At 51.2% G+C, this 14871-nt stretch overlaps 5 protein-coding genes across 5 annotated transcripts; 4 read left to right on the top strand and 1 right to left on the bottom strand.

The window, feature by feature from the left end:
• Positions 1–234: 234 nt before the first annotated feature.
• T069G_00499 (mitochondrial protein) lies at positions 235–3087 on the top strand (the record flags this gene model as incomplete). Its single annotated transcript, XM_056167709.1, has 1 exon — positions 235–3087. One exon carries the CDS (start codon positions 235–237, stop codon positions 3085–3087), a length of 2853 nt encoding a protein of 950 aa, XP_056033025.1.
• Positions 3088–4634: 1547 nt separating this feature from the next.
• Positions 4635–6832, top strand: T069G_00498 (calcineurin-like phosphoesterase domain-containing protein; the record flags this gene model as incomplete). Its single annotated transcript, XM_056167708.1, has 5 exons — positions 4635–4820; positions 4880–4966; positions 5027–5331; positions 5407–5615; positions 5688–6832. 5 exons carry the CDS (start codon positions 4635–4637, stop codon positions 6830–6832), a joined length of 1932 nt encoding a protein of 643 aa, XP_056033024.1.
• A 669-nt stretch (positions 6833–7501) lies between these two features.
• On the top strand, positions 7502–10322 carry T069G_00497 (ATP synthase alpha/beta family, nucleotide-binding domain-containing protein; the record flags this gene model as incomplete). The annotated part of the gene is made up of 7 exons (XM_056167707.1): positions 7502–8017; positions 8156–8192; positions 8268–8289; positions 8355–8403; positions 8460–8544; positions 8634–10198; positions 10266–10322. The coding sequence occupies 7 exons, from the start codon at positions 7502–7504 to the stop codon at positions 10320–10322; spliced, it is 2331 nt and encodes a 776-aa protein (XP_056033023.1).
• An 868-nt stretch (positions 10323–11190) lies between these two features.
• T069G_00496 (RWD domain-containing protein) lies at positions 11191–12078 on the top strand (the record flags this gene model as incomplete). The annotated part of the gene is made up of 1 exon (XM_056167706.1): positions 11191–12078. The coding sequence occupies one exon, from the start codon at positions 11191–11193 to the stop codon at positions 12076–12078; it is 888 nt and encodes a 295-aa protein (XP_056033022.1).
• A 684-nt stretch (positions 12079–12762) lies between these two features.
• T069G_00495 (uncharacterized protein) lies at positions 12763–14631 on the bottom strand (the record flags this gene model as incomplete). Its single annotated transcript, XM_056167705.1, has 2 exons — positions 12763–12940; positions 13019–14631. The coding sequence occupies 2 exons, from the start codon at positions 14629–14631 to the stop codon at positions 12763–12765; spliced, it is 1791 nt and encodes a 596-aa protein (XP_056033021.1).
• Positions 14632–14871: the final 240 nt, after the last annotated feature.

The following is a 14871-nucleotide window of genomic DNA, read 5'->3' as shown; positions in this document are numbered from 1 at the left end:
GCGGCAGTTGCTTGTCCCGCCGTATTGCCGACCGCAAACGCACCCTCGTATCGATAAGAAAAAGTTCGGTTCAATGATGAAAGGTGAGCTTCCCTTGCAGCACCTGTACCTGTAACTACCTAACTTATGATGAAGTATTGAGATTCGACAAGGGTTATTTCGTTTCCCTTTGCCTAACACTACAAATCCGAGTACATGTCGTTCTCATGAGAGCATGTTTCCTCACAGTTGGAGATGATTCAACCATTCCTTCGTGCGAGGCCACTGGCCCATACTACTGCCCTGTGGGCCATTCGCCGACAGCTGCCTCTCACGAACCTCAGTCTTAGAAGCTTCACAGTCACCCGGGTGCTTGACGGTAAGCCGGCAGGGAAAGCGCGAGAAAAGCGTAAACGGAAGATAAATGCAAAACTGCGAGAGGCTGCTACTACCAAAACGAAGAAAAAGAAGCTGCCAAGGAAGCTGCCAAAGGATAAAAAGCCCAGCCCTGCAGAGCCTGGAGAGTCTGCGTTGGAAGGAGGAGAATCCCAGGATGCAGCGGTGCCACCAACCGCAGGATTATGGACTACCCTGAAATCCCGGCTTCAATCTTCGACTTCGAAAAGGCGAGCGAAAGCTGCCGATGAATTTAAGAATGAGCAAGAAGATGTGGATGTAATGGCTCGCTATGCCGCGGCGCCGATGGCTCCAGGCGACGTACTTCCCGAGAAGACCTCTTTAGCCGGGAGACTTGCAAAAGGCAGGAAAGCAAAGGACTTGCCAAGACTAGATGTGAAGACGATAAGGCCTCAGCATCTTAACCTATGTCCGGTTGAAGAGGATGCTTTGCTACCGGTGCCGCAGCTCAGTCATAACCTCGACCGTGTGCTGTTCAACCCGGGAGTCTATCATATGCAGGATGGCCGGTCTCGGGTCTTTAATTTCGATCCTTATCTTGCTTCCATCATGCCAGTCAAAGAATTTGACTTTGATGCGCTCAGGAGCTATGTTACCTCATCCAAGGATGTCAAGTTGAGACAGCTCAGCGCCGCACATGGGATGAAGTATTGCGGCTCAACGTCGAGCATGACCTCAATTCTCTCCCATTTTCACTTTCTGCTCTCTGCTTGGAGGAAGCCTAATTTTGCATTCTTATCACGATCAATAGAGCCCGAGTCCTTTAATTTTACTGCCATTAGCCGTGGACCTTCTGCCGCCTTTGCACACTATAATGATGGCACCTATGCGTTTGATTCGGACAAAGAATACGACACGGAGAATATTCTGAGCTTATTGGGCAAGTCAATGGAAAAGCTCCTTACATTGCCCAAAGATGAATTCGAAAAATACAGGCTATCGAGGTCCCATCAGCTGTCAGAAGAAGAGAGAAATGCACAGGACTCCTTTCATTACACGACTTTGGGCGATTTTATGATGCGATCTCAATTGGACGCCTACGATCCTCGACTTCCTGGTTCTGGAATGTTTGACTTGAAAACTAGAGCGGTAGTCGCCGTCAGGATGGATGTTCGAGGTTACGAGAAAGGTGCCGGCTATGAAATTCAGAAGCGATTCGGCCAGTGGGAATCTTTTGAGCGGGAATACTACGACATGATCAGAACGGTTTTTCTGAAATATTCTCTGCAGGTGAGAATGGGCCGTATGGATGGCATCTTCGTCGCATATCATAACACACAGCGGATATTTGGCTTCCAGTACATCAGCTTGGAGGAAATGGATGTGGCTCTTCACGGAACATCTGATCGCCGACTGGGTGATCAGGAATTCAAAACAAGCGTCGCTCTTTTGAACGAGGTTATGAACAAGGCAACACAACGTTACCCTGGGCGAACGTTGCGATTGCATGTCGAGACACGGGACACCAAAGTCCCTCTCACTTATTTCTTCGTGGAGCCGGTGACTGAGGAGGAAATGAAGACGACTCAGGAAGCTGGGAAATCATCAGTCGAGGAACTGGAGCGCGAGTTTCAGATTCTTAGCGAAACTGAAAGTGAAGAACACTCAAATGAAGCCGAGAGTATTGAGCAACCCGAATCACAGTCATCTAATGGAAAAGAAGAGCAAATTTCCGATGAGCTTTCCTACCAGGACCCGCCAAACGAAGCTGCCTGGAACGTCATGATGGCAAAAGTTGACGCAACCGTGGAAGATGAATCTCTTGGCATAGGTTCTGTGAGAGAGGCTGTTCAGGAGGCTCTCGAACAGAGCGGAATTCTTAACGGCAAAACAGAACTGGAAATTGAGCAATACCTGGATGCTATGGTAATGTCTCTCACGGCGCACTCATCCAAGATCAAAGAATTGAGGGACAGATCAGACGGCCCAAGAGATGTTACAGAGTCAGCCCTCGGGCGCACCACAGATGATAATCTCAGTGCGGAGGAAGAGTCAGTAGCAGACGAAGAGCAAGTCACGGAGCCTAAATTTGACACAGATGGCTCAGAGATGCGGGATGCTTCATTAACCGACTTGATTCTTAAGGCCACTGAGGGAATTGATAATAGATCAGGCAACTTAAAGACGTTCCAACGCATGTTCGCTGATCTGGCTATAAACTCTGAGCAAACAGACCCAGAAACCAGCGAGATGACAGAAACGCTACCCGCCGAAGACGATCTTTTGGATGAAGATGAATTTGCCGAAGAAGATGAAGACGAGAGTGAAGCTGTTGAGACCCCGGGAGGAGCTGTGCAACCTGACCGTGAATTATTGGGCATGATTGTTACAGTTCGCAACCTCGTCAACGGCGAACAGGTTGACCGACCGACGAATATTAAGAAAGAGGACGATTTTGACTGGACGATTGAATATAATATCACTGAGCTGCGAGATAAAAGAGCGCGAAAAATCTACGCAGGGATGAAGCAGCGGCGGAAGAGGGTATTTGCACCATCGCCTTCGGATAGGTGGGATTGGTACAAGATGTTCCAGGGGAAGTTACCGGAGCTGGCCAAAAAGGGAGAGCAATTCAGAGAAATGCGTTCGCAGCAAGAAGCTGGCGGCCCAGTGCATGTTGCTTGGGAGCGACAAGGTCTGTCCCACGAAGCCTTTAAACCCGCCGGAGAAGATGTCAAGACAGACGCATGATGGATCACGAAATAACGATGTGGCTGTGAGACGGCAGAAAGCTGCTCTCGTGTACAATATGGATTTTGCATAATACTGCCAAACAGCTGACTGGTATAATCTGGCCCGGGAACCGAGAGGACGGCTGTATTATCACTTGGATATTTACGGGAGGAAAAAAGGAGGAGCAATGGGCCAATGTTTGTTTGTATGTACAATAAAGTGACGAAGATATGTATGATTTGGCGATAAGTCTTGGATATAGTTGCTTCAGTCTATTCCTCAGCGAAAACTTTTCCAACCGATGCCTCGGACATGTCGATTCTCAATGAGCAGCGGCATTTCTCACTCGAGGCTTGGCTGCGTCAAAACGAACGTCGAAGCCATTATACCAAGGACGCCAAGCAAAAGATCGCTCATTACGAGAAAAGCGCGAACGCAGCGCTTACTTATATGGGCATAACTTCAACGGCCCGGGATCGTCGGCGCTACAAACAAGGAAGCCAAGTTGGATTTCACATGGTAGAAGCTGCTCGGCCGACAACAAAGCTGTAGCAACCCCTCACCCATGAACTTTGGTACTAATGTGCGGCTTTCTACGTTGGGGACCGAGAAGGGCGAAACAACATAAAGCCCGAGCATTTTAGGCGCAGAAAAGAGTACGGCCAGGTGATTGTTGCAGGATTTGGGCTTGGCTGACATTTACTGCGCTGAAGTGGCATTTATGCCCTTGGCTCGTGATTCATGTGAAGACCAAGGCTGGAGTCATTTGACATGGAACGGTTTGTCTTACACGATACCTAAAGCAACACGCTGCTATTGGAATCTCTACCCCGTACTTACACGGGATTCTTTAATTTATAATTATAGGTAAATACAAGTACAATTCGCACAATCTTGATTTACCGGCACCTTTTAATTGCCGCATCCTCCCAATGACATAATGGGAACCGAACTTCAAATGTTCCATACATATATGCATGCATCGTAGGGGATCTTCTTGTCATCGCATCGCATAAGCTTTCCCCAAACAATCAGCCGCCAATAACCTCCCCCGCCTCCTGATCTGCCGAGCCGCACACCATTTCCTCTAATTAACTGGTCTCTGCCGATGCATGTGTAGGAGCCCGCCTCTGATTGGATCTCCATCTCGGGGCCTCGCCATTAGACGGCCCTCAGGGGAGGCCGTTGAGGGGTTCTTACTGGACGATGCCTCGGTCCTGCATTCGTTCAGCGTGGCATTGGAGATGGAGCGAGACAGAGTCCGGAAGGTCATCCGCCCTGGGGTGCGTTCTTGACTTGGCACAGGGCCGGTTCCTTGTGAGCTGAGTTTCCCTTGTGAAGGGCCCAAAGTTCGTATAGTTCGAGCGGAGAGGATTTGCAACGGCCTGGAGTGCAGTTCGTAGATGGGTGGGCACTAACATCATGTAGGCAGGTGGACGTGGCTATCGTCTATTTATATATAGCTATGATGGAAGACCTTATTTGGTTCCTGGTTCCTGATCCTGATCCCTGCGGACAACCAGGCATCTGAAGGCAGTTCAAGCCAGCATTTTTTTTCATCAGCTATGCGTCCCAGCTCGACGCTCCCCCTGCTGGCTCTGGGCTCTGTTGCTCAGGCCGCGGTTTCTCTTGAGAATAGCAGTCTCCCTCCCCGAGATATCGAGAACATCGAGAGGGCTATTGAGGCAAGAAGCTTGGCCGACGATATATGGAACGATATCAAGAATGCTGCGACGTGCACTGCTTGCCAGGTCAGAAAACACCATTCACAGTTAGCTGCATATGTGACAGCATACTGACATGGCTCCAGGGCATTCTCGTCCTTCTCAAGGGCATCGCTGTATTTGGAGATGGAGCGTTCGTCAGCGTAGCTACGGAACTCTGCAAGCTCGCAAAGGTACTTAGATGACTACGACAGTCTGGTTTTCATCCAGCCACGGCTAACGAAAGTCTTCAGGTTGAAGACGATGATGTGTGCGAGGGCACCGTGGGACTAGAGGGTCCCATCATTGCGGATGCTATCCGAAACATGGATCTCGGGTCCGATACATCAAAACTCTTCTGCGGATCGTTTCTTGGCCTTTGCCCTGAGCCTTCTGTTCCTCAGTGGAAGATTCCCTTTCCCTCTCCGAAGCCACAGACTGGTCGCCCTGCACCAAGCGGGAAGACGCCTCTCAAGGTGGTTCAGTACTCGGATATTCACATTGACCCTCTTTATGTGTCTGGCTCAAGCTCGAATTGCACCAAACCCATCTGCTGCAGGTGAGTTGATTTTTACAAACAAGAGTGACGGTAAAGTCAAAAAGTAAAGATACTGACGATATTGTTACTATAAAGACCTTATACCGCCGCTGATGAGCCTGGCAAGTCAACATCACCTGCTGGGCCAAATGGAGACCACAAGTGCGACACCCCTGTCGGCTTAGAAATTAGCATGTATCAGGCCATAAAGAACATTGTCCCAGATGCTGCCTTAACGCTCTTTACGGGCGATATTGTTGACCATGCAATCTGGAACACCTCGCAGCCTTACAATCAGAAGCAAAGTCGGTGCTCGCTTTTCTTGAATCTATTGCGTATGAGCATTACATAGTTGACTAACATGCTTCCACTTACAGTTTCCGACGCATACACTTACATGAGCCAGTATCTGGGCATCGTTTACGGTACCGCTGGTAACCATGAATCTAATCCCACAAATGCTTTCCCACCTAGGTCCATCAGCAACTCATCGCAATGGGTATATGATGCTCTATTTGACCAATGGACACGCTGGGTGGGAGCCTCAGCGGAATCCGAGATTGAAAGTATCGGCGCATACTCTACCAAGTATCCCAATGGCAACCTGAGAGTCATCTCTCTCAACACCAACTTTTACTACCGCATGAACTTTTGGTTGTATCAGGAGGGCATTGAGCAGGACCCTGACGGTCAAATCCAATGGCTCGTGAATGAACTCGATGCTGCGGAAAAGGCAGGAGAGAGAGTTTACATCATTGGACATATGCCCCTCGGAGAAGGCGATGCTTTCCACGCAGGGTCAAACTACCTTGATCAAGTTGTGAACCGCTACTCGTCGACCATTGCCGCCATGTTCTTCGGCCACACGCACGTCGACCACTTTGAGGTCAGCTACTCCGACTACAACAGCCGAGATGCTTCGCATGCTGTCATGGCATCTTACATCTGCCCCTCGCTGACGCCCACCTCGGGCATGCCCTCGTTCCGAGTATATGATGTCGACCCGGAGACGTTTGCAGTGCTTGACACCACGACCTACATTGCTGACATGACCAACGCGGATTTCCAAACGACTGGCCCCGTTTGGACGAAGCTTTACTCTGCCAAGGAGACGTACGGCTCCAAGCTGAACCCTCCCGTCACCGACGCAAGTGTCGAGCTGACTCCCGCGTTTTGGCACAACGTGACGGCCTTGTTCGAGTCAAACTCGGACGCGTTCAACGAGTACATCTCGCTCAAGAGCCGTGGCTGGAACGTCGCCTCGTGCACTGGGGACTGCAAGACGCAAGAGCTCTGCCAGCTTCGAGCTGGTCGTAGCGAGAACAACTGCGTGGTTCCTTCAATTGGCCTTCACCTTAACAAGAGATCGGATGAGCTGCATGGTCACTCGCATCACCGATCCCACGACCACCAGGAATGCGGTATGTCGGCAGGTATGAAGACGCTGGGCTCTTTGGCTGTGAGGAAAGATTTGTTGGATGAGCTGGAGACTCGGGCCAATGAGTTGAAAGCCAAGGTTTGAGGCATGGGAGAAGGCTGTATTTTATTCTTGATAGAGCGTAATGAAGAGGTCTTTAATCCCAATTGCGCCAGATTATTGATTTCCGATCGAGGTATTATGTCATGCTGGAAAACTATGAAAGCGAGATCTGTCCGAGCATCAGCGAATTCGGAATTGTATCATGAAGTGAAGCCGGAGTCTACTAATGGAGGCCGCCGGCACAGGCAAGTATGGAGTACTGGTGTTCGTGCTGCCTTTTCAAGCAAACTTCTAAGGTATCTGTACAATTCATATGACTAGAGATAACGATGAGGATCTTTTTCAGCTTCATTTCCCGGAAGTCACAGGGATCAACAATGTATTGCAGTAGAAACAAAGATCTTAGATGATGGAGCCGATGCGCGTCTGCTGTGGCTTTGTTGATATTACGGTCATGCTCCAAGTCATGCACATGTACCTCTACTCAATGCCACCTCTTGACACACCAACTGTCTCGCAGCTGTAAATGTACAGGTACTGTCCGTGTGTCTACATGTACCTACGGCATCCCTGACACTCGATTCACTATGGTGCTCTATTTCAACATCCCCCAACTTTCGTATTCTTGATGTCTCAGCTCTCAATTGTCACTCTTCTGCCTCGCAGTAAAAGACGCATCTGTCCATAAATGTTTGTCCGCATCGCGCTCGCATGCTCGGACTGCGGCCACGGCTCAAGGCGCGGCCTTCCCTGCTGGATCTGATTCGCGAGGGCAGCATCAAGGGCTCCAGCGACACCGAATCCAGCGACACCGAATCCAGCGGCGACGAAAGCGACAGCGACGGCCCCAGCGAGAGAGACAGCGCCCGATCCCCTGACCTGCAGTCCCCTGTGGGCGCTGCCAGAAGCACTCCAGCCGCTGGCACGGCCTCGAATACAGGCCCCGGAGGCGCTGAGCCCGCCACAGGCACCAACACCAACGCCGCTTCGGGGGCCAGTTTTGTTAGTGGCGGGACTGGCAGCGCTACATCATTGCCTCCACCCCCGAGCCCTGTCCTTTCAGCAACTGCTATCAAGCTTCCTCTGTTGCGAAACTCTCCACCTCCAACTCCATCTCCTTCATCTCCCGACTCTTCTCCTACCGCTGCCGATCGAGAGCTCGACGACGCTCCTCCTCTCCAATCGCTCACGATGCCTTCTGTATGCGCCCTCCCAACCCCCCCGCACGTCTCCCAGCACCGTCACTCGGGCATCGGCGCGGGAGCAGACAACTGCAGCCGAAGCCGTTGACGAGCTGGAAACGACGACGAGGCTGATGCCCCGCTACGTCAATCACTCAGGAAGCTGACTTGTATGGCGCCACAGAAAACCACAGAACAAGATGGCGATGCCATTCACTATGGTAAGGGCGTGATGATGAGAGAAGAACACTTGATTTGGGGCAAGACTGAGCAGAGTGACTGACAATGTTGCGCAGGCAAGATCTACTCCATCTCAGGGTCGGTTACCTCGATATCTCCGGATCTCCATCATACAAATGGCTTTGTAGCTAACCCAACTGCAGTCCCGTCATTGTCGCCGAAGACATGATTGGTGTTGCCATGTACGAGTTGGTGAGTAACAATGACCAGCCACAGCCATGGCTGATTAGCTAATTGTTGGCGTCCAGGTCAAAGTCGGTCACGACAACCTCGTCGGTGAGGTCATTCGAATCAGCGGCGATCAAGCTACCATTCAGGTGTACGAGGAAACTGGTATGGCGACACCCCTTCTCACTCTCACCTCCACACTCCGAGACCGATGCGAAATACGTCTAGATTCAATACTGATCAAGCTCCCCTAGCCGGTGTCAAGGTCGGTGACCCTGTTGCTCGAACAGGCAAGCCTTTGTCCGTCGAGCTAGGCCCCGGCCTGCTCAACAGCATCTACGACGGTATCCAGCGACCCCTAGCCAGCATCTCCAAGATCTCAAAATCCATCTATATCCCTCGAGGTGTTGCCGTTCCTGCGCTCGACCGAGAAAAGAAGTGGGAGTTTACTCCTCAGCTCAAGGTTGGCGATCACATTTCCGGCGGCGATGTCTGGGGAACTGTGTTTGAGAACTCTTTCCTGGCTGTCCACAAGATTCTGTTCTCTCCCCGAGCCCGAGGTGTCATCACCAAGATTGCCCCCAAGGGCGAGTACACCGTCGTTGATAAGATTCTCGAGGTCGAGTTTGATGGCAAGAAGACGGAGTATCCCATGATGCAGACCTGGCCTGTCCGAGTCCCCCGCCCGACGTCTGAGCGTTTGACGGCCGACCAGCCTTTCGTTGTCGGCCAGCGAGTTCTTGATGCCCTCTTCCCCAGTGTCCAGGGCGGTACCGTTGCCATCCCCGGTGCTTTCGGTTGTGGCAAGACTGTCATCAGTCAGTCCGTCTCCAAGTTCTCCAACAGCGACATCATTGTCTACGTTGGATGCGGAGAACGTGGAAACGAAATGGCTGAAGTCTTGAAGGACTTCCCTGAGCTCACCATTGAGGTTGACGGCCGCAAGGAGCCCATCATGAAGCGAACTTGTCTTATTGCCAACACCTCCAACATGCCTGTCGCTGCCCGTGAAGCTTCCATCTACACCGGTATCACAGTCGCCGAATACTTCCGTGACCAGGGTCTCAACGTCGCTATGATGGCTGATTCATCGTCTCGATGGGCCGAGGCCCTTCGTGAAATCTCTGGTCGTTTGGGAGAAATGCCTGCTGATCAGGGTTTCCCTGCCTATCTGGGTGCCAAGCTCGCATCCTTTTACGAGCGAGCTGGCCGCGCGCAGACTCTAGGATCGCCCGAGCGAAGTGGCAGTGTCAGCATTGTCGGTGCCGTCAGCCCCCCCGGTGGTGACTTTTCGGATCCCGTCACCACTTCCACCCTCAACATTGTCCAGGTCTTTTGGGGGTTGGACAAGAAGCTTGCTCAGCGAAAGCACTTCCCTTCAATCAACACCAGCGTCTCATACAGCAAATACAACACCGCTTTGGACAAGTGGTACGAGCAGAACAACCCCGACTTCCCCAGACTGCGTGACCGTGTTAAGCAGTTGATTTCCGATTCCGATGAATTGGACCAGGTCGTCCAGCTGGTCGGCAAGAGTGCCTTGTCTGATACCGACAAGATCACGCTTGATCTTGCCGTTTTGATCAAGGAAGATTTCCTGCAGCAGAACGGTTACTCCGACTACGACCAGTTCTGCCCGCTCTGGAAGACGGAGTGGATGATGAAGCTCATGGTTGGATTTTACGACGAGGCACAGAAGGCCATCGCGCAAGGCCAGAGCTGGGCAAAGGTCCGCGAGTCAACAAGCGACCTGCAAACCAAGCTGCGTCAGTTGAAGTTTGAGGTCCCCACCGATGGTGAAGACGTGATTGTCAAGAGGGTACGTTATGATAATTTCTTTACATCGCAAGGGCGACGTCCATGGCTAACACATATATTCTCTACAGTACGAGGCTATTCAGCAGGAGATGCTGGACAAGTTTGCCTCGGTTGCCGACGAGTAAAAAGGCACTACTGTTTTTTATTTCTTACAATTGTTTGTAGATGTGGTTGCGCGCATGTATATGTACGTTGCAGTGCTGAGACCTTGGAGCAATGTGGTAACTCAGGAATGAGGATGGTAGAAGACGGCCAAGAGACTTTGAGACGCCGCTTAATATTGTACCAGCTCAATGTCAATATTACTTTTCGTTTAATTCAAGCACCGTTTTGCCCTATGGCTTCGTTAAAATGCCCATCAGCATGGGGAAATATTAGCAGCATCCCAACTCTGTTCTCCAGCACCCCAGCCATTGCATGAGGTTCATGGGCCAGAACAGAATGTAGAGGGAAGCCTTTTATTTCCTCACTTCCAAAATAGCCACAGTACCTATTAAGCGGTTCTTTAAGTATCTGCTACTATCACTACTTTCTGCTATGATTGATATTCCAACCTATTTAGCAGTATCTGCTTCTATAGCTATATGTTTCTAGTATATGCTACTATAGCTATTCATTTCTAGTATCTGCTACTATTGCTACATGTTTCTAGTATCTGCTACTATAGCTATATTTCTCTATACGTAGTTTCTGGTATTACCTTTTACCCACCTATCACTTCTATAGTTAAAGATTTGTGACATGGGATGCTGGATAGCAGATTTGGGGTGATGGCTAGCATTTCCCACCAATAAATGAATCAGCTCTGTGACCTCTTCACGGATACAGTGCGACTGATGTGTAAAGTTTAGCGACAGCACTGTGCGAAAATCATACATCAAACCAGCAGCTAATTGGACGAATATCAACTCATATCCTCTTGAGGGAGAGTGACTGGCCTGAAGAATAGAGCATAAAATATCACTTAATACTGCTTTTCCCTTTCCTGAAATAATGTCCGAAGACCTCCGTGATGAGGTAGAAGCTCTCAACTCAATCTACGGCGAGGGCTGTCTCGTCCCCTCCGAAGACCAAGATGAGAGCCCGGCATCCTCATCTACAACATATATATTACAGCTGCCCGGCGATGAAGCCTCTTCACTGCGGCTACAGTTTCCACATACATATCCAGCTGAGCCTCCGGCGGTATTAGGCACGCAGCACAGTTCCGGAGGGAGAAGAGGCGCGGGCGCAAGGGACCTGGGTGTATTTAGGGAAGCCCTAGGGACGGTATTCCAGCCGGGAAGCGTGTGTCTGTTCGATGCAGTGGAAGAATTTGTGAGAAGGATGGAAGAGGAGAGGGAAAGGGAGGAGTTGCTTCAGCAACAAGAAGGGGACGACGCTGACGATGCCGAAGGGGCGAATGCAGATCGGGGAGAGCGCGCAGTGGACGCCGAACAGACGGATTTCGCAACCATGACGCCTCCCCCATGGACTCTATCAGAAGTCGTAGTAGAGAACAAATCGACGTTTGTGGCTCACGTTGCAAAAGTCACGTCACCAGCAGAAGCGAAGCTCTTTCTGCAGCACCTGCTCTGGTCTGATCGGCGCATCCGCTCGGCGACGCACAACATCACGGCGTGGAGGATACGCGGACCAGGAGGCACGAGCTATTCCGACTGCGACGATGACGGCGAAGATGCTGCTGGTGGGAGATTGTTGCATTTGCTGCAGTTGATGGAGGTTTGGGATGCGATGGTTGTGGTTACGAGGTGGTATGGGGGCGTGAAGCTTGGGCCGAGGAGGTTTGCTTTGATTAATAGCGTGGCGAGGGATGGGCTTGTGAGGGCTGGGTTGGGGGATGGGGGTGGGAAGGAGAAGGATAAGAAGAAGGGGAAGTGATGGTGATGATTTGTGTTGATGGAAGGGGAGAGATGAAAAGAAAGAGGAGGGATATTCATATACAATTTTTACTTTTATATATAACAGAATAGAAGAGCATGTTACACACTCCTGTAGCTCTCCACGGCCCTCATGGGATGCGTCTAAGGAATCAAGGCAGACATATCATTCGATTTGTTATACTTGCTGAACACGCGATAATAATACGAGCACATGTTGTTTGGAATTCTTTCTTTTTTTATTTTGCAAATTACTCTCTCATAATGCGTCATGTTTTCATTGCCATCGTTATCCCGATAATCCTGATCCAATATAACGGATAGCCAGCTTTTGCGTAGAAGTAGTAGTAGAAGAAGATAGCTATAAGCAAAAGCCAAGGCAAGAAAAAAAAAACATCAAGGACAAACAGGCATGCTCCCATACAAACTCTATAAAAATCTTAATCTTGCGGTACCATCTCTTTGATGTTCTTTCATCCAAATCATTCCAAACTATTGTCGTAAGATGTACCAGATATCTCTGCGGCTGCTCATGGCCGTGCTCTCATTGTTGTTTTTGAAGAATCTCCTCGATCCGAACTTTATGTGTCTTTGGTTGAGTTCGTCGTGCACTCGCTTGGTGCCGGGGTTTACTTATATAAGATAAAATAAAAGGAAAATAACCAAGGCCGCTCATGAGCCTGCTCTATGCGGTGGCAGTTTCCTTGTTGTTTCGGGGCTGGGGAGCCACCAGTGACTTTTCCCATTCGTCCATCAGATTGTTGGCCGTCCTCTTGAGGTTGCTCGGGGATAGATGATGAACAACGCTAGGAAATAGGTCCTCAAGCGTCGGAGAAAGAAGTGATGCATCGGCTTTCCTCGCCCTAAAAAGATCGCAGGTTTGAGTATCAGTCGCTCCACTCATGCACAGACAGCTTCATGAAACAAGACATAATCCTTACGGCTTGGTATCTTCTTCATCCTCCTTCTCGGGAATGTCATCAATGCCACTGCTATTAATGGTAGAACCACTCCAGCGGGCAGACTTGGTGGAGACGGGGGAATCCCAGTTGGACCAGTCAGTATCGTCAACAGAGTCGAAACCAAGCGGTGTCCAGGAGAATTTGTTGTTCCCTTTCCCAGTCCCGTTCTTTGGCTTCAGCTCGGGGGTTCTGTTAGCTTGGGATGTGGTCGACGCGGCCGTACTGGAACCTTCATTACTGCTGGTCCTAGTGTGGGTGGTGGCATGGTTCGGCTTACTCGTATCTTGCTCACGAGCATTGGCGATGGAGGTCGATATTGGTCTCTGCGGCTGGCCGGTAACCGGTTCATCTCCGACGGTAATCTGGCGAATGTCCTCTACGAAGGCTCGGAATCCTAGCTTAAAGTCTTCGACAACGGATGCGACGCCGACGACAGACGCCATGCTTTGCTGCTGGGACCGGGGTTGCCAGGATGATCGCTTTGCCAGGGTCGGGTCGGTGAGCTGGGCCATTCTCTGTTCTACCGATGGGAGGGCGATTGGATCTGCTTGTGTAACTTCATTGAGGGAGAATACGCTCTCTGTCCGTACGGGAGAGAGAAGGGATAGAGTGCGGGCATGTCCGCCACGAATAACCTTGCGGCGGGCCTGAGCAGGAGTGGTTTGGCCTTGGAGAATGTGCTTCCGACGATCCAATTCGACGCTGCGCCGTGATGCCACCAAAGCATCATCATCGATGCTAGCCTGTGAGATTCCAAAGGGATCGGTTCTGTGGCTGTTGCTTCGTTTGCGGTAGACTTCTTCCGATGCCCATTGCTTCTTTAGCCGTGCCAATTCCGTCTCGGCCTGTGCAAGTTCCTCTTTGAGCTCCAAGACTCTCCGCTCCTGCGCCGCAATTGCGATTATGAACTCGTTTGCATTCGATGGAGAGGTAGCAACAGAAGCAGGAGTCTCCAATGGCGTTTGAGGAACCGACGAGACCATCATGGCTGACGCGGACAAGATCGCCGGCGAGTCGGCCAGCCTCGGGCCGTCAAACGACATGGCAACGGGAAGGGTAAGCGAGAGGCGGTTCTTGTGCCGCGAGACGGAAGGGGATGCACGTGAACGGCCTCGAGTGAAGGAGTCGCTCCGGGGAAGAGGCGGTGGAGGCATCGCTTGAGAGTCGTCAAAGGTGGATGAGGTACTAGACGCACTGTGCGATCGTGAGATTCCAGGGGAAGAGGAGGAGGAGGAAGCGAAGGTGGCGGTCCTGGCGATGCTGCTGGTATCGGTCACAGGGCTTCCCGCCGCCGACGAGCGAAGACGAATCTCTTGTTGCTGCGAGGCCATATCCAGGTATCTCGGTAGATTGATGCGGGCTCGTAAAGACAGGACGATTACAGGTGATAGAGAGTGGCTGCCGTCAACTGGACGGCGTTTTTCAGAGTGCAAATGAGTGGCTGGGGCCCTGAGGCGCCGAAAGTGAACGGAGACGACTGCTACTCGAACAAGGAGCGCTCTTTGGTGGTCCTGGCTTAGCAGCTCGTAGTCATCGAGGAGAGGGCGAGCACTGCTGTCGACGATGCAAATTCCAAAGTGCAGGCCGCTCATGGGACAGCCGATGCTGATAAGGAGAAGGAAAATCGGACGCTCCCGCTCTCATAATAGCACCGGCTGCGGAGCCCAGGCCAGGCTTGTGCAGTCCTTGGGGCAGATGCGACGACTCCGTTTCGTTTCAGCGCAGGGCGGTTATTGGACAGAGGGAGCGCGGCCGGGGTCGCCTTACCCAGAAGTTGCCCGGGGACACGACAGGGGGCGACGAGCCTTTTGTCAACAGAGGCGAATGTTCTG

This window comes from Trichoderma breve, chromosome 1 (assembly GCF_028502605.1).
Source record: "Trichoderma breve strain T069 chromosome 1, whole genome shotgun sequence".
NCBI classification, from domain to species: Eukaryota; Fungi; Ascomycota; class Sordariomycetes; order Hypocreales; family Hypocreaceae; genus Trichoderma; species Trichoderma breve.
The sequence above is the reverse complement of the archived record's forward strand: the minus strand, read 5'-3'. Positions and strand labels throughout refer to the sequence as shown.